Genomic DNA, 22,118 nt, shown 5'->3' with positions numbered 1-22,118 from the left:
CCTATGTAACTTGGTCAAAAGTAGTTCACTAAATAGGAAATAGGGTGCCATTTCCAAGGCAGATGTTGACTCATACATCATTCTGTGCCCTAGAGTTCATTCACAGCGGTGATGAAGACAACTGCTTCTCCTCAGTCTGAATACAAAATATGCCTATGGCAGTTTCTTCAACGACAGCAATGTACATCAGGACCTGGTGTTTGTTTTTCTATGTTTTAGAATGTGAGAAACGGGGGGATTTGATCGTGTGAGCCCCACTGTGGATTAAACTTTGAAGAGTGTCTGCGGAAACTGCTTGTTGTTATGTACTTGGCTAATACTGCTGTTTAGCCATCCAGCAAAGTGGATCAAACCTGTCGGCGTCTGCAGTAAGCTGTTTTGTATGACGGCCTGACAGGCACTCCTGTTTATCTGCACTGCACTTGGTTTTACATATATATTTTAATTATATAAAATTTCAATATATTTTCAGAAAACCCTTTTTGGATGTTAGGTACCAAAATAGGTGACACACTTCCTTTATGTAACAAACTATTTCCCCTTGTGCATATTGATTACTTGTTTTTCTTGCACAATATTGTCATGTTCTTTCGTTTTGAATGGGAGTAGTGGGAGAAAGGGGGTGTCATGTCACAATCTGAGGCACATTAAGACGCTGATAAGATGGCCGTTTATTACAAGTTATATACAACACGTCGAGCAGCACCCACCTCTCTCAAACCATGCCATTGCTTCGATATCAGTACACACAATAGTTAATGCCATGCCTTGTAAATACCCGATTGGTTGATTATTTAAATCGGTGCAGTTGCTGGACATGAAAATACTTTCTACATCTAAGAAGAAGGCATGCTAGGCAACACATTCCATGCACGCTGGAGATGTTGGTGACGCAACGGTTTTACGGCAGTTTAGATCGGAAGTTGATCCAGGATGCCGGCGTTCTTGTGCGCTAGAGCATCAGCGTGGTCGTTCAGCTCGAAACTTATTTGCAAGTTTGCGAATTTTCTTACTCTTCGCCCAAGCAGCAGTCAAAGGTTTTCAGCCAGTCGACATTTATTTTTGCAGTCAAGCACACGTTGGAACTGCGCTTATATTTCTGTGCAGAGGAAAGGCCTAGCTTCAAGACTGACCGGGCTGAATATTTTTGTACATAATATCTCCACATACCGCAAGAAAATGTCATCTTCGCGGTCAGACCCTGGCATGAGGCAGAGGATGGTGTGGGTGGACTTGGAGGTAACGTTAACGTGCCTTGCTAGCTAGAAGCTAGCAATTGCAACGGGTTTGTCCATTACTGGTAGTTAGCTAACGTTAGCTAACAACTGTTAGCTGTTAGGTAGGCTATAGCTAAGTTAGCTAAAATAAAACATACTAGCTAGCTGTTCAGATAGAACTTGGCCTGAGAGTGACAACTGTAATGAGGTAATTTGCGGCTAACAACTTTTGACAGCTAGCCAGCCAGCTATGGATACCTAACTAGTGTTAGTATAATTAACACCATGGTGTTAGCTTTTTAGCTAGTCCACATCAAATGTCTGCTTCTCTCAGATAATCATTTTCGCAGACGTCATAGTTAGTTATTATCTTTATTAGCTATCAAATGACTAAATATGTTATACATGCGTTTTGCCACTAATCCATCACTCCCATTGCAGTGAGCTGTCAACCTAGTCATTATTTTGTCAGTGTAACGTAATGGTTTTCTAAGGCTGAGAATCAAATGCCGTACTGTATCTAACTAGCTAAACATACCTGCCATTTTAAGTGTCATGATTAACGTTAGTATCTAGCTTTTTCATTTTAAATGCCTCATGATTCTCTTGTATGTTATTGAAAGCAAGAAAAGGCCAGAGCAGAATGATGGTGCATTTTTGGTGATGTAGTTGTTTACTATAGCATAGCATTTTGAATGGGAATGTCTTCTTTATGCATATTAGCTACAGTAGACCTACACTATTTTCACTTATTGTGTACATTCTTTTTTTCAGATGACAGGACTGGACATAGAGAAGGACCAGATCATTGAGATGGCGTGCATCATAACAGATAAAGAATTAAATGTTTTAGCTGAGGTAATTCGCATTCTGGCTGCCACCCAAATTCCTATTGCCTACTTAGTGGTCTATGTTTAGAGCCTTAAGGTCCCTGGTCAAAAGTAGTGCACTACACAGGGAATAGGGTGCCATTTGGGATGCTAGACTGTCATTCAATTGGTTGCATTTTCTTCCCCTGTACATTATGTGAAGAATGACGTGAAAGTTATGTTGACAGGGTCCCAATTTGATAATCAACACAACCTGCGAACTGCTGGACGGGATGGACGACTGGTGTAAAGAACATCATGGCAATGTAAGCATAACTTGTGGAACTTTGTCTAGGACCCGATTCTCTAACCTTTTCCTGAAATGTGAACTTTGACACTCCCTTGTCATGGATTTAAAAACATTGGTGTAAATGTTGGCTGTAAGGAACTAACACCACTGTAAAAATCCATGTTAGAAAGTTTGCAAGTGAATGGAGAAAGATGCAGAATTGGGACTGCCTATGCCACCTCATTGCAAGTTGTCTCAGACAGACTAAAATGGTCAGATGCGTTTTGCCTAGTGAACAAGATGCTGCACCACCACAAATAAGTCTCCTAATTCAAAAGTCATCAGTTTAATTACTCAATACACAAACCAAGCTAGCTGAATAGTTAATACATTCATATTGTACATACAGTTGAAGTTGGAAGTTTACATACACTTAGGTTTGAGTGATTAACTCGTTTTTCAACCACTACACAGATTTCTTGTTGACAAACTATAGTTTTGGCAAGTAGTTTAGGACATCTACTTTGCGTGACACAAGTCGTTTTGACAGATTATTTCACTTATAATTCACTGTATCACAATTCCAGTGGGTCAGAAGTTTACATACACTAAGTTGACTGTGCCTTTAAACAGCTTGGAAAATTCCTGAAAATTGTGTCATGGCTTTAGCAGCTTCTGATAGGCTAATTGACGTCAATTTGAGGTGTACATGTGGCTGTATTTAGAGGCCTACCTTCAAACTCAGTGCCTCTTTGCTTGACATCATGGGAAAATCTAAATAAAATCATCCAAGACCTCAGAAAGAAAATTGTAGACCTCCACAGGTCTTGTTCATCCTTGGGAGCAATTTCCAAACGCCTTAAGGTACCACGTTCGTCTGTACAACCAATAGTACGCAAGTATAAACACCATGGGACCACGCAACCGTCATACCGCTCAGGAAGGAGACGCGTTCTGTCTACTAGAGATGAACGTACTTTGTTGCGAAAAGTGCAAATCAATCCCAGAACAACAGTAAAGTATCTACACTGCTCAAAAAAATAAAGGGAACACTAAAATAACACATCCTAGATCTGAATGAATGAAATATTCTTATTAAATACTTTTTTCTTTACATAGTTGAATGTGCTGACAACAAAATCACACAAAAATGATCAATGGAAATCAAATTTATCAACCCATGGAGGGCTGGATTTGGAGTCACACTCAAAATTTAAGTGGAAAACCACACTACAGGCTGATCCAACTTTGATGTAATGTCCTTAAAACAAGTCAAAATGAGGCTCAGTAGTGTGTGTGGCCTCCACGTGCCTGTATGACCTCCCTAGAACGCCTGGGCATGCTCCTGATTAGGTGGCGGCTGGTCTCCTGAGGGATCTCCTCCCAGTCCTGGACTAAAGCATCCGCCAACTCCTGGACAGTCTGTGGTGCAACGTGGCGTTGGTGGATGGAGCAAGACATGATGTCCCAGATGTGCTCAATTGGATTCAGGTCTGGGGAACGGGCGGGCCAATCCATAGCATCAATGCCTTCCTCTTGCAGGAACATGAGGTTTGGCATTGTCTTGCATTAGGAGGAACCCAGGGCCAACCGCACCAGCATATGGTCTCACAAGGGGTCTGAGGATCTCATCTCGGTACCTAATGGCAGTCAGGCTACCTCTGGCGAGCACATGGAGGGCTGTGCAGCCCCCCCAAAGAAATGCCACCCCACACCATGACTGACTCACCGCCAAACCGGTCATGCTGGAGGATGTTGCCACCAGCAGAACGTTCTCCACGGCGTCTCCAGACTCACGTCTGTCACATGTGCTCAGTGTGAACCTGCTTTCATTTGTGAAGAGCACAGGGCGCCAGTGGCGAATTTGCCAATCTTGGTGTTCTCTGGCAAATGCCAAACGTCCTGCACGGTGTTGGGCTGTAAGCACAACCCCCACCTGTGGACGTCGGGCCCTCATACCACCCTCATGGAGTCTGTTTCTGACCGTTTGAGCAGACACATGCACATTTGTGGCCTGCTGGAGGTCATTTTGCAGGGCTCTGGCAGTGCTCCTCCTTGCACAAAGGCGGAGGTAGCGGTCCTGCTGCTGGGTTGTTGCCCTCCTACGGCCTCCTCCACGTCTCCTGATGTACTGGCCTGTCTCCTGGTAGCGCCTCCATGCTCTGGACACTACGCTGACAGACACAGCAAACCTTCTTGCCACAGCTCGCATTGATGTGCCATCCTGGATGAGCTGCACTACCTGAGCCACTTGTGTGGGTTGTAGACTCCGTCTCATGCTACCACTAGAGTGAAAGCACCGCCAGCATTCAAAAGTGACCAAAACATCAGCCAGGAAGCATAGGAACTGAGAATTGGTCTGTGGTCACCACCTGCAGAACCACTCCTTTATTGGGGGTGTCTTGCTAATTGCCTATAATTTCCACCTGTTGTCTATTCCATTTGCACAACAGCATGTGAAATTTATTGTCAATCAGTGTTGCTTCCTAAGTGGACAGTTTGATTTCACAGAAGTGTGATTGACTTGGAGTTACATTGTGTTGTTTAAGTGTTCCCTTTAATTTTTTGAGCAGTGTATATCCACAGTAAAAATGTGTCCTATATCGACATAACCTGAAAGGCCGCTCAGCAACGAAGAAGCCACTGCTCCAAAACTGCCATACAAAAGCCAGACTACGGTTTGCAACTGCACATGGGGACAAAGATCGTACTTTTTGGAGAAATGTCCTCTGGTCTGATAAAACAAAAACAGAACTCTTTGACCATAGTGACCATCGTTATGTTTGGAGGAAAAAGGGAGGAGGCTTGCAAGCTGAAGAACACCATCCCAACCATGAAGCACGGGCTGGCGGCGTCATGTTGTGGGGGTGCTTTGCTGCAGGTGGGACTGGTGTACTTCACAAAATAGATGGCATCATGAGGGAGGAAAATTATGTGGATATGTTGAAGCAACATGTCAAGAAGTTAAAGCTTGGTCGCAAATGGGTCTTCCAAATGGACAATGACTCCAAGCATACTTCCAAAGTTGTGGCAAAATGGCTTAAGGACAACAGTCACGGTTTTGGAGTGGCCCTGACCTCAATCCCATAAATTTGTGGGCAGAACTGAAAAAGCGTGTGCGAGCAAGGAGGCCTACAAACCTGACTCAGTTACACCAGCTCTGTCAGGGGGAATGGGTCAAAATTCATCCAACTTATTGTGGGAAGCTTGTAGAAGGCTACCCAAAACGTTTGACCCAAGTTAAGCAATTTAAAGGCAATGCTACCAAATACAAATTGAGTGTATGTAAACTTCTGACCCACTGGGAATGTGATGAATTAAATAAGATGAAATAAATAATTCTCTCTACTGTTATTCTCACACTTCAAATTCTTAAAATAAAGTGGTGATCCTAACTGACCTAAGACAGGGAATTTTTACTTGGATTAAATGTCAGGAATTGTGAAAAACTGAGTTTAAATGTATTTGTCTGTAAACTTCCGACTTCAACTGTAAATTATGTTCCATAAGTCTTTACTCAGTGACATACTTAGTGACATTATCTTAGTGCCAACAACCACAATACCTGTATTGTGTGTAGATGAGTAAAACATTTAATTTAATCGATTTGAAAAAGAATGGGTCTGAATACATTCCGAATGCGTATATACAGTGCGTTCGGGAAAGTATTCAGACCCCTTGACTTTTCTCCAGATATGTTCGAGTACGGCCTCTGGCTGTTGCCACTCAAGCACATTCAGACATGTCCCGAAGCCACTCCTGTCTTGTCTTGGCTGTGTGCTTAGGGTCGTTGTCCTGTTGGAAGGTGAACCGACGTCCCAGTCTGAGGTCCCGAATGCTTTGGCGCAGGTTTTCATCAAGGATCTCCCTGTACTTTGCTGCGTTCATCTTTCCCTCGATCCTGACTGGTCTCCCAGTACCTACTGCTGAAAAACATCCCCACAGCATGATACTGCCACCACCATGCTTCACCGTAGGGGTGGTGCTATGATTCCTCCAGAAGTGACGCTTGTCATTCAGACCAAAGAGTTCAATCTTGGTTTCATCAGACCAGAGAATCTTGTTTCTCGTGGTCTGAGAGACTTTAGGTGCCTTTTGGCAGACTCCAAGTGGGCTGTCATGTGCCTTTTTTACTGAGGAGTGGTTTCTGTCTGGCCACTACCATAAAGGCCTGATTTAGTGGAGTGCTGCAAAGATTGTTGTCCTTCTGGAAGTTTCTCCCATCTCCACAGAAGAACTCTGGAGCTCTATCAGATTGACTATCGGGTTCTTGGTCAGCTCCCGTACCAATGCCTTTCTCCCCCGATTGCTCAGTTTGGCTGGGCGGCCAGCTAGGAAGAGCCTTGGAGGTTCCAAACTTCTTCCATTTAAGAATGATGGAGGCCACTGTGTTCTTGGCGACCTTCAATGCTGCAGACATTTTTTTGTTACCCTGTCCCAGATCTATCCTCGACACAATCCTGTCTCGGAGCTCCATGGACAATTCCTTCAACATCATGGCTTGGTTTTTGCTCTGACATGCGCTGTCAACTGTGGGACCTTATATAGACAGGTGTGTGCCCTTCCAAATAGCCACTCAGATTTTTTACAAGCCAAAATATTTTTGGGGCCTCTAACAAAACAAAAAACGGATGAGCATGCTTTAATGTTTCTAAAACAGTAAATGTATTACTAGTAAGAAGTCGTGGTATATTGTTTAATTTCATTTTTTGTTGCCTGAGTTTAACTAAAATATCACAGATGAGACAAACATTTTCACGGGGTGGGAGGTTACCGTGGTAATGTGGCTGGAGTCGGGTTTGTGCCAATGTGATTGAGTCTGACTAGTAGAAGCATTGTCTTCTTTTCCCTAATAGTTGATGCTCAAACATAGAAAAACAACCTAGCTTGTGAACAAAACAATGTAAATAGCCAAGAAACACAAGGACAGAGTCTCACTGTAGACTTTCGTTTCAAGTAAATTAAACTAATTTCATGCCTGTGCGCAGCGCTTCTAAAAATGATTCTTTCACTCAGCTCTTCACGTGCGCACAGCCCCCAGCCAGGCAGTGTTGCAACGCGAGTTGGAATAGGCTACAGGATTTGTAGTTATTTGACACTGTGCAATTAATTTACCAGCTATGAAACAAAATGGCAGAAATACTTTGAGAACAGCTACTGCAGCATTTATTTTACTATACCTTTGATCATACTTGACTATTTTTATTCTGAAATACATGTGGAGCCCTGACACCCTGCAACGTGGCTGGTGATATTGACATTTTACCCACCAATGTCAAAATCTACCCACAGGTGTTAATTTTAAGCCCTGGTCTAGATTGTTTTCACTATGCTCAGCACTTATGACCAATTGTCTACTCGTAGACGCTTTGTGGATACGGCTCAGCTCTGACTCTCAAGGAAGAGAATATTTCAGAACCCTTCCATTGAGAACAGCTCATCCATATTTCACGCTGTCATCTAGCCAGCTACATTGTGTATTAAATTGCCTAGTAAATATTTGCTCCAGTCTTTGTTTCCTTGCTCTCAATTTGCTTTGAGCAATGATCAGTAGGATTATGAGCTGGGATCTTATCAATAAATAAAATGCACAACTTTGTAGGGTTCACAAAGAGTGCATGTGTTAAGCTATTTTATAATGTTCTATTGTAATGTTGCATAATCACTTTCCGGTGTAAAAACCATAAAAATTGAGAATAGGCATTGGTCTGAAGCTGAAAAATAAAGTAAATTCACTTGAGCACCGCAATGCCTATTCCACTTTTCCGGATTCATAAAAAAAGTTTTTCGGTTTTAATAGTGTATACTTACCCCTGTGCATGCTGTTTCCCAGTCTGGGTTGACACAGGCAGTGAGGGACAGTAAGATCTCGCTGCAGCAGGCTGAGTACGAGTTCCTCTCTTTCATCAGACAGCACACCCCACCGGGCCACTGTCCCCTTGCAGGTGAGTGGCCCTCTTTCTTCACTGGACTATAAACGTAGAGAATACCATCATTAAAACACTGTCACACCTGGGTCGTATTCAGTAGAAAACACTCTGAAAACAGTGGGAACGGGGAGTTTCCCTGGGTGCCAGATCTGTTTGGGCTATCATGCCAACTCCTTGTCACTTGTTGTCATGCCAAACATGTTTGACTTGACAATAAGCAATGGAGTTGGCAGGAGCGCAAACAGTTCTAGGACAAGGCTAGGTGTTTTTGGTACCACCTTGTTTAGAATGTTTTTAACACTGTTACCATTTCTTTTGTCACTTTGCAAAATTTAACTTATACTTTGCTGTTGTCGTGGTAATTTCCTGTATTACTCAATGATAAGAGAGCAAACCACACAAGTCGGAGTTATATTATAAAGTCCATCTTTAATTTTATATGAGCTTTACCATAGCCCTTTTTGACTCTCAGATCAATTCAGTGTCTATAAATGAATTCTCTACAAAACAATTCTTAGTATAATTTATAGCCAAGACACACCCCTCTCAACTCACATGATGAAACACAGATCTTAGGAACAGTTCTCAAAGAAGCTTTTACTTGAAAGAGGAGTATCCCATAATTTATAGCATTAGCTATAAATTATCGTTCAGTTTGGTCTCTTTAACCGAGGTTCTAATCTCGTTCTTGGTAACACTTAGGACCAAAACATTACCTCATCCAATGGCATATATCAATTGTCAATTCTAGATTCTCCGATCTCATACACCCGCTCCTGGATAAGCTCAGAAAGGGGAGTGATTCTCTAGGTCATATACCATGAAAGATAAGTTCAACACATCAGAGGGGTAATACAATGATTCCAGACACTGCCATTCTCCTCCCCTCTCTGGGCCACAAGTGACTTTTCCCTAGAGAGAAAGGAAAATGCAACTGCCGACAGTATAGTTCAAAAAGAGATTCTAACTGATAAGTATCCCACATAAGCATAATATGAAAGTAAATAAAACATCTTATTTATCTATGTTACCTAACTAATTCTGATTCAGCCACGACACCATGCTAAGGTCCTCCTATGCCACTGAGTGGAAAATATATATTTTTCTTGCTGAGGAAGCATTGTAGCACTTTCGGCACATCCAAAACTGAATGACTGATGCTTTCTTTTTTCATACAGGGAACTCTGTGCACGCTGACAAGAAGTTCCTGGACAAGTACATGCCCCAGTTCATGCACCACCTCCACTACAGGATCATCGACGTGAGCACGATCAAGGAGCTCTGCAGGTGTGTGTGTGTGTGTCGATAAGGCATAGGTACTTCACCTGTTTACCCAAGTCAGTCAGTATGTCCTCAGAGAGAGTGGCCAGTCCAATATGTCTCTTGCTCAGTCAACTCAGATGGATAGAGAACAGGCGCAGGGCAGTTGCAGGTGTGTGTGGCTGTCGGTAGAGCATGGCACTTCCAACGCTAAGGGCTGTGGGTTCGATTCCCGCTGGGTCCACTCATACATAAAGTATATGTATGCATGACTAAGTTGCTATGGATAAAAGCTTCTGCTAAATGGCATATACTGTATATTATTATTTTTGTTGTGTGTGTGACGGTGTCTAGCTGAAGTGATGCAACTAACTGGCCAAGTTCCCCTCTAGCCCTAGTCAGACAGCTGAGAACTCTCACCCTCTATTTGCCCTCCTACGAAGTGCATTTTCCCACGCTTTTGAATTGCAATTTTTAACCAAATGCTGTATCACGTCCAGGTGTAATGGTATCTGTCAGTTAGGATTAGTTGGAACAGGGAATTACAGACCAACAAAGTACTGTGTGGAGCTTTGTTAGCCTATTTTAGCACACTTAAAGGAGTTGTTCACTATTTTTAGAGAACTAAACCATGGACTACAGTTTCTCCTGGCCCATAGACTACTTTCAGGGTGAGAAACCATCTAACATCAAGTTGTAAAATAGTGAACTACTCCTTTAATGGCTATTTATCAATTTAAGTGCCTTGGTGTGAACTGTGGTATTCATGCACTTTCATGCATTTTGTTAATTTAGGAGATTCTCTTCTGCTTAGCAACTTGCTTGTACGAGGTTAAATTTAACTTTCTAAAGGCAATGACCTGTTCAATGCCTTACTTCATAAATATATGAAACAACAGTGTCTTCAAACAGACAAATATTGCTGCTATGTGATGTCATTTCTGAGAAGGAGCAGAGTTTAATTTGTGTATGTGTCCCGCTACTCAAGACGGTGGTTTCCAGAAGAATACAAGCTCGCACCACAGAAGAAAGCGTCTCACAGGCAAGTCTGACAGAAGTGTTTTAAGAGTCAAGCTCAAAGTACCATGGTCATGTTAGAAATGTCTGGCCTTTGACAGATGTCTTTGAGCTGTGCCATGTTATACATAAAGTGAACAGTCCAGTAAAAGCATTGGATCAAGTAGATATTGATGCATAGAAGTGTTACTGTTGTGTGGTAACACTCCCCTCACATATATAAATCTCCCAAATGGTGTTCAATACCCATGCCCACCCTTTCCATTGTTTTTCCCACCTGCCTGTATCCTGCTCTTTTTTTCAGAACTGTCAATACATTTATAAAATACCCTTAAATACAGTGCCTTCAGGACTGGACTTTTTTCACATTTTGTTGTCTTTCAGCCTGAATTGAAAATGGATGACATTGAGATGTTGTCACTGGCCTACACACACTACAAAATGTACAATGTCGACACTGTATTTCTGAAAATTCACTGTCTTAGGTCAGTTAGGATCACCACTTTATTTTAATAATGCGAACTGTCAGAATAATAGTGTAGAGAATGATTTATTTCAGCTTTCATTTCTTTCATCACATTCTCAGTGGGTCAGAAGTTTACATACACTCAATTTGTATTTGGTAGCATTGCCTTTACATTGTTTAACTTGGGTCAAATGTTTTGGGTAGCCTTCCACAAGCTTCCCTCAATAAGTTGGGTGAATTTTGGTCCATTCCTCCTGGCAGAGCTGGTGTAACTGTCAGGTTTGTAGGCCTCTTTGATCGCATACGCCTTTTCAGTTCTGCCAACAAATTTTCTATAGGATTGCGGTCAGGGCTTTGTGATGGCCACTCCAATACCTTGACCTTGTTGCCCTTAAGCCATTTTGCTACAACTTTGGAAGTATGCTTGGGGTCATTGTCCATTTGGAAGACCCATTTGAGACCAAGCTTTAACTTCCTGACTGATGTCATGAGATGCTACTTCAATATATCCACATAATTTTCTCTCCTCATGGTGCCATCTCTTTTGTGAAGTGCACTAGTCTTTCCTGCCGCAAAGCACCCCCACAACATGATGCTGCCACCGCCGTGCTTCACGGTTGGGATGGTGTTCTTCGGCTTGCAAGCCTCCTTTTTCCTCCAAACATAACAATGATCATTATGGCAAAACAGTTATATTTTTGTTTCATCAGACCAGAGGACATTTCTCCAAAAAGTACAATCTTTTTCCCAATGTGCAAATGCAAACCGTAGTCTTGCTTTTTTATGGTGGTTTTGCAGCAATGGCATCTTCCTTGCTGAGTGGCCTTTCAGGTTATGTCGATATAGGACTCATTTTACTGTGTATATAGATACTTTTGTACCCGTTTCCTCCAGCATCTTCACAAGGTCCTTTACTGTTGTTCTGGGATTGATTTGCACTTTTCGCACCAAGGTATGTTCATCTCTAGGAGACAGAATGCGTTTCCTTCCTGAGCGGTTTGATGGCTGCGTGGTCCCATGGTGTTTATTCTTGCGTACTATTGATTGTACAGATGAACGTGGTACCTTCAGGTGTTTGGAAATTGCTCCCAAGGATGAACCAGACTTGTGGAGGTCTACAATTTTCTTTCTGAGGTCCTGGCTGATTTATTTAGATTTTCACATGATGTCAAGCAAAGGGGCATTGAGTTTGAAGGTAGGCCTTGAAATACATCCACAGGTACACCTCCAATTGACTCAAATTATGTTAATTAGCCTAACAGAAGCTTCTAAAGCCATTACATAATTTTCTGGAATTTTCCAAGCTGTTTAAATGCACAGTCAACTTAGTGTATGTAAACTTTTGACCCATTGGATTTGTGATACAGTGAAATAATCTGTCTAAACAATTGTTGGAAAAATTACTTGTCATGCACAAAGTAGATGTCTTAACCGACTTGCTAAAACTATTGTTTGTTAACAAGAAATTTGTGGAGTGGTTGAAAAACGAGTTTTAATGACTCCAACCTAAGTGTATGTAAACTTCCGACTTCAACTGTATACACATTCATGCTACACACACACATCACAACTGCTGCTACAAGACTTATTATGCTGCTTTACGTCTGGTGGCTGAGGGGGGTCTATAACAAATGGCAACAGTGAGAGACTTAACAACAAGCTCGACTTGTTTGGGCACAGACCTGGATAGCATGACAGAACTCTGCACAACTATCTCTGCAGTAGATTGCAACTCCACCCCCTTTGGCAGTTTATCTTGGTGGGAAATGTTGTAGTTGGGGATGGGAATTTCAGGATTTTTGGTGGCCTTCCTAAGCCAGGATATAGACACAGCTATGACATCCGGGTTGGCAGAGTGTGCTAAAGCAGTGTATAAAACGAACTTAGTGAGGAGGCTTCTGATGTTAACATGCATGAAACCAAGGCTTTTACGGTTACAGAAGTCAACAAATGATAGCGCCTGGGGAATGGAACTGGGGGGCTACAGGGCCTGGGTTAACCTCTACATCACCAGAGGAACAGAGTAGGATAAGGGTATGGCTAAAGGCTATAGGAACTGGTCTTCTATGGCGTTGGGGACAGAGAATTAAAGGAGCAGATTTCTGGGTGTTGTAGAATAGATTCAGGGCATAATGTACAGACAATGTTATGGTAGGATGTGACTACAGTGGCGGTAAACCTTGGCGTTGAGTGACGATGAGAAAAGTTGTGTCTCTGGAGTTACCAGTTAAGCTAGGTGAGGTTTCCGCATGTGTGTGGGGTGGGACAAAAGAGCTATCTAAGGCATGTTGAGCGGGACTGAGGGTTCAACAGTGAAATAAAGCAATAAGAACTAGCCAAGACCGCAGTAGACAAGGCATATTGACATTCGAGAGAGGCATAAAGCAATCACAGGTGTTGATCAGGAGAGCTAAGACAACAACGGGTAAATGGCGATGAATGGGCAGAGCGGGTCAGTTAGGTACATACAGGACCTGAGTTCAAGGCTGAGGCCGACAGGTTAACAAAATGAGGTACCTTGGTATTGAAACAGTCCAGGGGGCATCTGCTGTGTAGCCGAGTAATCATAGGTTCAAAAGAGCAGCAATCGGTGAGTCAGGGTATATAGGTGAGTCGGATGGATATATATATATATGCACGCACACGTTCAAAAGTTTGGGGTCACTTAGAAATGTCATTTTTGGGGGGGGGGAAGCAAAAAAAAGTTTCAATTTTTTAAATATCAAAATTATTTATATATTTGCGCACACACACAGAGCTCTGGAAAAAATTAAGAGACCACTGCAAAATTATCAGTTTCTCTGGTTTTACTATTTATAGGTATGTGTTTGGGTAAAATTAACATTTTACTCGGACAATGTAGGGGCCAATTGTGCTCCGCCCTATGGGACTCCCAATCACGGCCAGGTGTGATACAGTACCAGTCAAAAGTTTGTACACCTACTCATTCAAGGGTTCTTTATTTTTACTATTTTCTACATTGTAGAAAAATAGGGAAAACAAACTATGAAATAATTATGTAATAACCACAATAGATCAAAATATATTTTAGTTTCTTCAAACCCTTTGCCTTGATGACAGCTTTGCACACGCTTGGTATTTTCTCAACCAGCTTCACCTGGAATTATTTTCCAACGGTCTTGAACGAGTTCCCACATATGCTGAGTACTTGTTGGCTGCTTTTACTTTACTCTGTGGTCGGGTGATTGTGGAGGCCAGGTCATCTGATGCAGTACTCCGTCACTCTCCTTAATCAAATAGCCCTTACACAGCCTGGAGGTGTGTTGGTTCATTCTCCTGTTGAAAAACAAATGATTGTCCCACTAAGCGCAAACCAGATGGGATGGCGTATCACTGCAGAATGCTGTGGTAGCCATGCTGGTTAAGTGTGCCTTGAATTCTAAATAAATCACCCACGATGTCACCAATAAAGCACCATCACACCTCTTCCTCCATGCTTCATGGTGGGAACTACACATGCAAGATCAACCATTCACCTACTCTGCATCTCACAAAGACACGGCGGTTGGAACCAAAAATCTCAAATTTGGACTCATCAGACCAACGAACAGATTTCCACCAGTCTAATTATTGGTGTCTTTTAGTGGTGGTTTCTTTGCAGCAATTCGACCATGAAGACCAGAGGTAACTCTGCGTCTTCCTTTCCTGTGGCAGTCCTCATGAGAGCCAGTTTCAGCATAGCACTTGATGTTTTTTGCGACTGCACTTGAAGAAACTTTAAAAGTTCTTGAAATTTTCTGTATTGACTGACCTTCATGTCTTAAAGTAATGATGGACTGTTTCTTTTTGCTGTTCTTGCCATAATATGTACTTGGTCTTTTACCAAATATGGCTTTCATCTGTATACCACCCCTACCTTTTCACAACACAACTGATTGGCTCAATTGCATTAACTTCTTATGGCTGCATCCCGCTACCGGGATAGATATGACAGCAGCCAGAGAAAGTGCAGGGCGCCAAATTCAAACAACAAATCTCATCATTTAAAATTCCTCAAACATACATGTGTCTTATATCATTTTAAAGGTGATCTTGTTGTTAATCCCACCAAAGTATCCGATTTCAAATAGGCTTTTCAGCGAAAGCACTACAAACGATTATGTTAGGTCACCATCAAACCACAATAAGCACAGCCATTTTTCCAGCGAAAGATAGCAGTCAGAAAAAGCTGAAATAGAGATAAAATGAATCACTAACCTTTGATTATCTTCATCAGATGACACTCATAGGACTTCATGTTACACAATACATGAATGTTTTGTTTGATAAAGTTCATATTTATAACAAAAAATCTGAGTTTACATTGGCGCGTTACATTCACTAGTTCCAAAAACATCAAGTGATTTTGCATAGCCACATCGTTTCAACAGAAATACTCATCATAAATGTAGATGATAATACAAGTTATACACATGGAATTATAGATATACCTCTCCTTAATGCAACCGCTGTGTCAGATTAAAAAAAAWTTTTTTAACTTTACGGAAAAAGCAAATCATGCAATAATCTGAGACGGAGCTCAGAACAATAGCCAAATTAGCCGCCATGTTGGGGTCAACAGAAACCAGAAAATACATGATAAATGTTTCCTTTGATGAACTTCATCAGAATGCATTCCTAGGAATCCCAGGTCCACAATAAATGCTTGATTTGTTCGATAATGTCCGTTATTTGTCCAATTAGCTACTTTTGGTTAGTGCCTTTGGTAAACAATTCCAAAATCACAAAGCGCCTCCACTATAACGTGACAATGTCCAAAAGTTCCGTAACAGTCAGTAGAAACATGTCAAACGATGTACTGAATGATTCTTTAGAATGTTGTTAACATACATCTTGAATAACGTTCCAACCGGAGAATTCGATTGACTTCAGAAGAGCGGTGGAACGGATGTCCTCATGTGAATGCGTGATCAGCTCGTGGCAGTGATTACTCATTCCTGTCTCCTTCAGCCCCCCCTTCACATTAGTCATCAGACAAAGTTCTGTTGACATCTAGTGGAAGCCGTAGGAAGTGAAAACTCATCCATATCTCACTGTAATTTCATTGAGAGCTTGGTTGAAAATCTGCCACATCCAGAAAAAATTCAAACAGGAAGTGGAACTTCTCAGGTTTTTGCCTGCCATATGAGTTCTGTTATACTCACAGACATAATTCAAACAGTTTTAGAAACTTCAGAGTTTTCCTATCCCCAATATGAATAATAATATGCATATATTAGCAACTGGGACTGAGGAGCAGGCCGTTGAATATGGGCACCTCTGTGCACCTTTCATCCAAGCTACTCAATACTGCCCCTGCAGCCATAAGAAGTTAAGGAAAGAAATTCCACAAATTAACTTTTAAACAAAGCACACCTGTTAATTGAAATGCATTCCAGGTGACCTCATGAAGCTGGTTGAGAGAATGCCAAGTGTACAAAGCTGTCTTTTTAAAAATGTTTTATTTAACCTTTCATTGCTACCCATCCCGGATCCGGGAGCATCCTCATGAAAAAGCTGACTAGCATAGCCTAACGCAACAGGGATATCATATATATAATTTTCATGAAATCACAAGTCCAATACGAAAATGAAAGATAACATCTTGTGAATCCAGCCATCATTTCCGATTTTTAAAATGTTTTACAGCGAAAACACTATGTATTTCTATTAGCTAACCACAATAGCAAAGTCTCAACCGCATATTTTCACAATTTTTCTACGCATAGGTAGCTATCACAAAATCGACCAAATAGAGATATAATTAGTCACTAGAAACAACTTAATCAGATGACAGTCTTATAACATGTTATACAATAAATTTATGTTTTGTTCGAAAATGTGCATATTTGAGGTATAAATCATAGTTTTACATTGCAGCTACCATCAAAAATATCACCAAAGCAGCCAGAATAATTAGAGAGCAACGTGAAATACCTAAATACTCATCAAACATTTATGAAAAATACATGGTGTACAGCAAATGAAAGATAAACATCTTGTGAATCCAGCCAATATTTCCGATTTTTTTTAAGTGTTTTACAGCGAAAACACAATATAGCATTATATTAGCTTACCACAATAGCCAAACACACAAATGCATTTATTAGCAGCAAAAGGTAGCGATCGCAAAAAACAGCAAAAGATATAAAATTAATCACTAACCTTGACCAACTTCATCAGATGACAGTCTTATAACATCAGGTTATACAATACACTTATGTTTTGTTCGAAAATGTGCATATTTAGAGCTGCAAACCGTGGTTATACATTGAATATGTAGCATCGATTCACCAAATTGTCCGGAGCTATTTTGGACACTCACCTAATCTGACCAAAGAACTCATCATAAACTTGACTAAAAAATACATGTTGGACAGCAAATGAAAGATACACTAGTTCTTAATGCAACCGCAGTGTTAGATTTTTTAAAATAACTTTACCATAACAAACAGCTTACGTTATAGCGAGACAGCGCCCGCAAAAAGGGCGAATAATAGGACTCAACATTTTCCACAGAAATACGAAATAACATCATAAATTGTTCTTACTTTTGCTGAGCTTCCATCAGAATCTTGTACAAGGAGTCCTAGGTCCAGAATAAATCGTTGTTTGGTTTTAGAATGTCCTTTTAGAATGTCCTCTCCTGTCGAATTCGCTCCACAAGGCTAGCCAATGTTGATGACGTTCCCAATTTCTCTCGATGCAGAGAACGGAAAACTTCAAAAGTCCCATTAAACGTTGAATAAACTGATGAAACGCGGTTGAAAAAACCTACTTTATGATGTTTTTCTAATATGTATCAAATAAAAACAAAGCCAGAGATATTAGCCGTGTATACCGAACGCTTATCATAAGACAATATGGAGGTRCTTCCCGYGYMYWGGTAGASAAAGGAAATTCTGGACACGTCATTCCAAGAGCTCTTGTTCGACCTCAGATCAAKCTAGACACCCCATTCCACCTTCCACTGCCTGTTGACATCTAGTGGAAGGCGTATGCAGTGCATGCATATCCATAAATATAAGGCAATTCAATAGGCAGGCCCTGGAACAGAGCATCGTTTTCAGATTTTTCACTTCCTGTCTGGAAGTTTGCTGCAAAATGAGTTGTTTTACTCACAGATATAATTCAAACAGTTTTAGAAACTTGAGTGTTTTCTATCCAATAGTAATAATAATATGCATATTGTACGATCTAGAATAGAGTACGAGGCAGTTTAATTTGGGCACGATTTCTTCCAAAGTGGAAACAGCGCCCCCATATTGACAAGAAGTTAACTAGACATCAAGGCAAAGGGTGGCTACTTGGAAGAATCTCAAACAAATGAAATATATTTCATTTTTAACACTTTGGTTATTACATGATTCCATATGTCTATTTCATAGTTTTGATGTCTTCGCTATTATTCTACAATGTCGAAAATAATGAAAAACCCTTGAATGTGTAGGTGTCAACTTTTGACTGGTATTGAATATTCTCTATGTATACATGTGTGTACATACAGTGTAGAGTTAGAAGTCATGGAGAATATACCCAATATAGAACAGCTTAAAATTATTATACAGATTGTGTATGAGTTATAAAGTGCCATCTTGTAATCGTCTTTCACTTTCCCTTTCTAGAGCACTGGACGACATTCAGGAGAGCATCAAGGAACTGCACTTCTACAGAGCACACGTTTTCAAATCGCAAACAGAGGAAAAGAAGCGCAAGATATTGCAAAATTGCGACAGCAACAAAAGTGTTTGAGGGGGTTCCGAGGTGGGTGTTGAGGTTAAGAGATGGAGTAAGAGGCATTGAATGTGTCCCAAATGGCGTCCTAATTCCTTGTCAAAAATAGTGCACTACATGGGGAATAGGGTGCGCAACCAAAGTTTTAGAATCGGAAAATAAATATAATTTGCACAGCTGAATTTGAACTTTAATCTCCAGTCTGCAAAGAACTGTGATCATAGTTTTCTGATTCACACCTGTCTTTCCTCAATCAGTTTTTAGTTCCTATTTGCATTCAGCTGCAAAGGCAACTTGGTTTCCAGGTTCAACGTGGACATTTCCTTGTTTGGAAAAAAAGCTGCTTTGCACTTATTTTGGCTTTTTAGGGGAGTTTAACCGTTGTGATTTTGTCAATCTAAAATGTGTCCTTTCAGTTCTGTTGCCAATATTATCTGGGATTGATTCATCATTTTCATATTTTATCAGATTATACCAGAAACAATAAACTCAATTTTCTTTGAACCATCTTGTGCAAATTCCTGGCATGTCTAAATTTAATGTACTGATTCTAACACTAGATGGCAGTTTGTGCTTGTATAAGGGATACCAATATTAAGAAATCCGACACACAAATAGACAGAGTATACTGTCTATCCACTCAGTCACCGGCTGACTATGCCAGTTGGTGTAGGGTGACGTTTCCTCTAGACATTGATCTTGGGTCAAATTGGGTCATTTTCCCCACTTGTAAGTTTAGAATTGGGCAAGGGAAGCTAGTCCTAGATCTGAACCTAGGGGAAATGTCACCCTGGTGACTGGAAAAACTGCTTAGACTGACCACAAAACACACAACTGATGGTTCACCTAAGCCCCTGAGGTGACAACGGGGTCTTGTTTAGAAGGGTGCAACGTATAACATTGCAGATAGAAATGCCATGAATAGAGTTGAACTGATTCCTTACTTGTCAGAGCAGAGACATTCTTTACACAATGTATTTCTATATGAGCGTAGCCCTTGTTTTAGCCAGGTCATCTCGGTTCAATTGAAGAGCAAAGTGTTGTCTACTACTTTTCGTATCTGAAGGTTTTCAAAGGTCATTTGATCTTCGTGCATTTTAGCTTGCAATTGTTGGTGTGGGTGGGTTGGTGTGTGTCTCAAGTAGTATTTTACAAACAGAGTTTCCATGCTCTTTACTTTATGAAAAACAACATCAAAAATGTCAAGAATTCAGTAAACAACTGTATCATCGAGCGAATGACCTTGGCCAGTAACGTAGGTGTGCAGAGGATCAGAGTGATGGCATATGATTGTCAACTCCCAATCTCCACCGTGTTATTTTCTGCATGTGTCTCAACGGCCTTTTATTAGGATTAAGATAACACTGCTTTAAGGCAAGACTTACAGCACTCTATGTACAGCGACGTGACACCTCTTAAGCTACACCGTAGGTTACACACCAACCAACTCTTAACATCCAGCTGCTTCCTCTTTGGGTTAGATAATTATTCAGGAACTGTTAGTAGGCCTAAAAGTATGAGCATAGCAATATTTGAAACACAACTTGTCTTGAACAAATTCTGTGCCAATTTGAAGTGTATCCAAATGCATTTCCCAATGGCCGATCTGTCTGTGTGTGTTGGGTGTGCTTTGCTAAGTGCAGTGTGGAGTTAATGGCCTGTCTTATTTAGTGTTCCTCTAACCTTACCTCCCTCCTTCTCTGGGACTGCCAGCCAGGTGGACAACTCCAGGCTTTTTTTTTACACCCCCTGCTTGACCTCTGCAACAGGTCAGCTCTGGGGGAGCAATGGAGTGGAGTATCTGGACAGAGCATGTGAAATCACGCCAGATTATATTTTTTTTAACCCACTGTAAGACCTTGGGAGAATTGTTTTTTAAAACGCTAATGTGATTTGTCACATGCTTCTTAAACAATCGGTGTAGTATAGTAACAGTTAAATCCCTACTTACGGGCCCTTCCCAGCAATGTAGAGAGAAATATATAGAACAAATAACACAAGGAATAAATGCTTTGTTCACTGCGGCAGGTAGGCTAGCGGTTAAGCGCATTGGGCCAGTAACCAAAGGGTTGCTGGTTCGAATCCCTGAGCCACGTAGGTGAAAAATGTCTGTGCCCTTGAGCAAGGAACTTAACCCTAATTGCTCCTATAAGTCGCTCTGCATAAAAGCGTCTGCTTAATGACTAATACTTTTTTTAATGTATTTAGTGTACTCTATTTATAGTACTATATACTATTTAACCTACTGTTTAGAAAAAAACATGCAGTAAGAAACAAATGTCAACATACTACTCATCCATACTGAGAAGGCGTCATCTAATGTGCAATCGCTCTTGTTCCCTGCCATTCTTTCATTTTTGTAGAGCCCTATTCTGATTTATCAGCTGTTGTCAAACACGTGAGTGTTCAAAAAATATCTTCAATCGTGTGCAGCGAATTCTACTAGACGATAAGCCGAAATGAGGATGACTTCCTGGCATTTTAAGCATACTAAACTCAGCAAAAAAAGAGGCGTCCTCTCACTGTCATCTGCATTTTCAGCAATCTTAACGTGTAAATATTTGTATGAACATAAGATTCAACAACTGAGACACTGAACAAGTTCCACAGACAATAATGTGTCCCTGAACAAAGGGGGTGGGATCAAAATCAAAAGTAACAGTATCTGGTATGGCCACCAGCTGCATTAGTACTGCAGTGCATCTCCTCATGGACTTCGCTGGCCATGGCAGAGCACTGACATTCCTGTCTTGCAGGAAATCACGCACAGAACAAGCGGTGTGGCTGGTGGCATTGTGATGCTGGAGGGTCGTGTTAGGATGAGCCTGCAGGAAGGATACCAAATGCGGGAGGAGGATGTCTTCCCTGTAACGCACAGCGTTGAGATTGCCTGCAATGACCGCAAGCTCAGTCCGATGATGCTGTGACACACCGCCCCAGACCATGACGGACCCTCCACCTCCAAATAGATCCCGCTTCAGAGTACAGGCCTCGGTGTAACGCTCATTTCTTCGACGATAAACGCGAATCCGACCATCACCCCTTGTGAGACAAAACCGCGACTCGTCGGTGAAGAGCACTTTTTGCCAGTCCTGTCTGGTCCAGCGACGGTGGGTTTGTGCCCATAGGCGACGTTGTTGCCGGTGATGTCTGGTGAGGACCTGCCTTACAACAGGCCTACAAGCCCTCAGTCCAGCTTCTCTCAGCCTATTGCGGACAGTCTGAGCACTGATGGGAGTGATTGTGCGTTCCTGGTGTAACTCGGGCAGTTCTTGTTGCCATCCTGTACCTGTCCCGCAGGTGTGACGTTCGGATGTACAGATCCTGTGCAGGTGTTGTTACACGTGGTCTGCCACTGCGAGGACGATCAGCTGTCCGTCCTGTCTCACTGTAGCG

General features: G+C 41.5%; 1 protein-coding gene across 1 annotated transcript; it reads left to right on the top strand.

Annotated features, from left to right (window-relative positions):
- Positions 1 to 660: 660 nt before the first annotated feature.
- On the top strand, positions 661 to 19,098 carry smfn (small fragment nuclease). The gene is made up of 7 exons (XM_023969040.2): positions 661 to 1,239; positions 1,992 to 2,075; positions 2,275 to 2,352; positions 8,149 to 8,260; positions 9,424 to 9,532; positions 10,494 to 10,547; positions 18,614 to 19,098. The coding sequence occupies exons 1-7, from the start codon at positions 934 to 936 to the stop codon at positions 18,738 to 18,740; spliced, it is 870 nt and encodes a 289-aa protein (XP_023824808.1). The 5' UTR covers positions 661 to 933; the 3' UTR covers positions 18,741 to 19,098.
- The last annotated feature ends 3,020 nt before the right edge of the window (positions 19,099 to 22,118 follow it).

Source organism: Salvelinus sp. IW2-2015, linkage group LG23, assembly GCF_002910315.2.
Source record: "Salvelinus sp. IW2-2015 linkage group LG23, ASM291031v2, whole genome shotgun sequence".
In the NCBI taxonomy this organism is placed as follows: Eukaryota; Metazoa; Chordata; class Actinopteri; order Salmoniformes; family Salmonidae; genus Salvelinus; species Salvelinus sp. IW2-2015.
This window is presented reverse-complemented; position numbering and strand designations above follow the sequence as displayed.

Coding starts and splice junctions, on each gene's coding strand:
- smfn (XM_023969040.2), top strand. CDS start 934: ATGCCGGCGTTCTTGTGCGCTAGAGCATCAGCGTGGTCGTTCAGCTCG. Junction 9,533..10,493: donor ACGATCAAGGAGCTCTGCAG/GTGTGTGTGTGT, acceptor CCGCTACTCAAG/ACGGTGGTTTCCAGAAGAAT. Junction 10,548..18,613: donor CAGAAGAAAGCGTCTCACAG/GCAAGTCTGACA, acceptor TTCCCTTTCTAG/AGCACTGGACGACATTCAGG.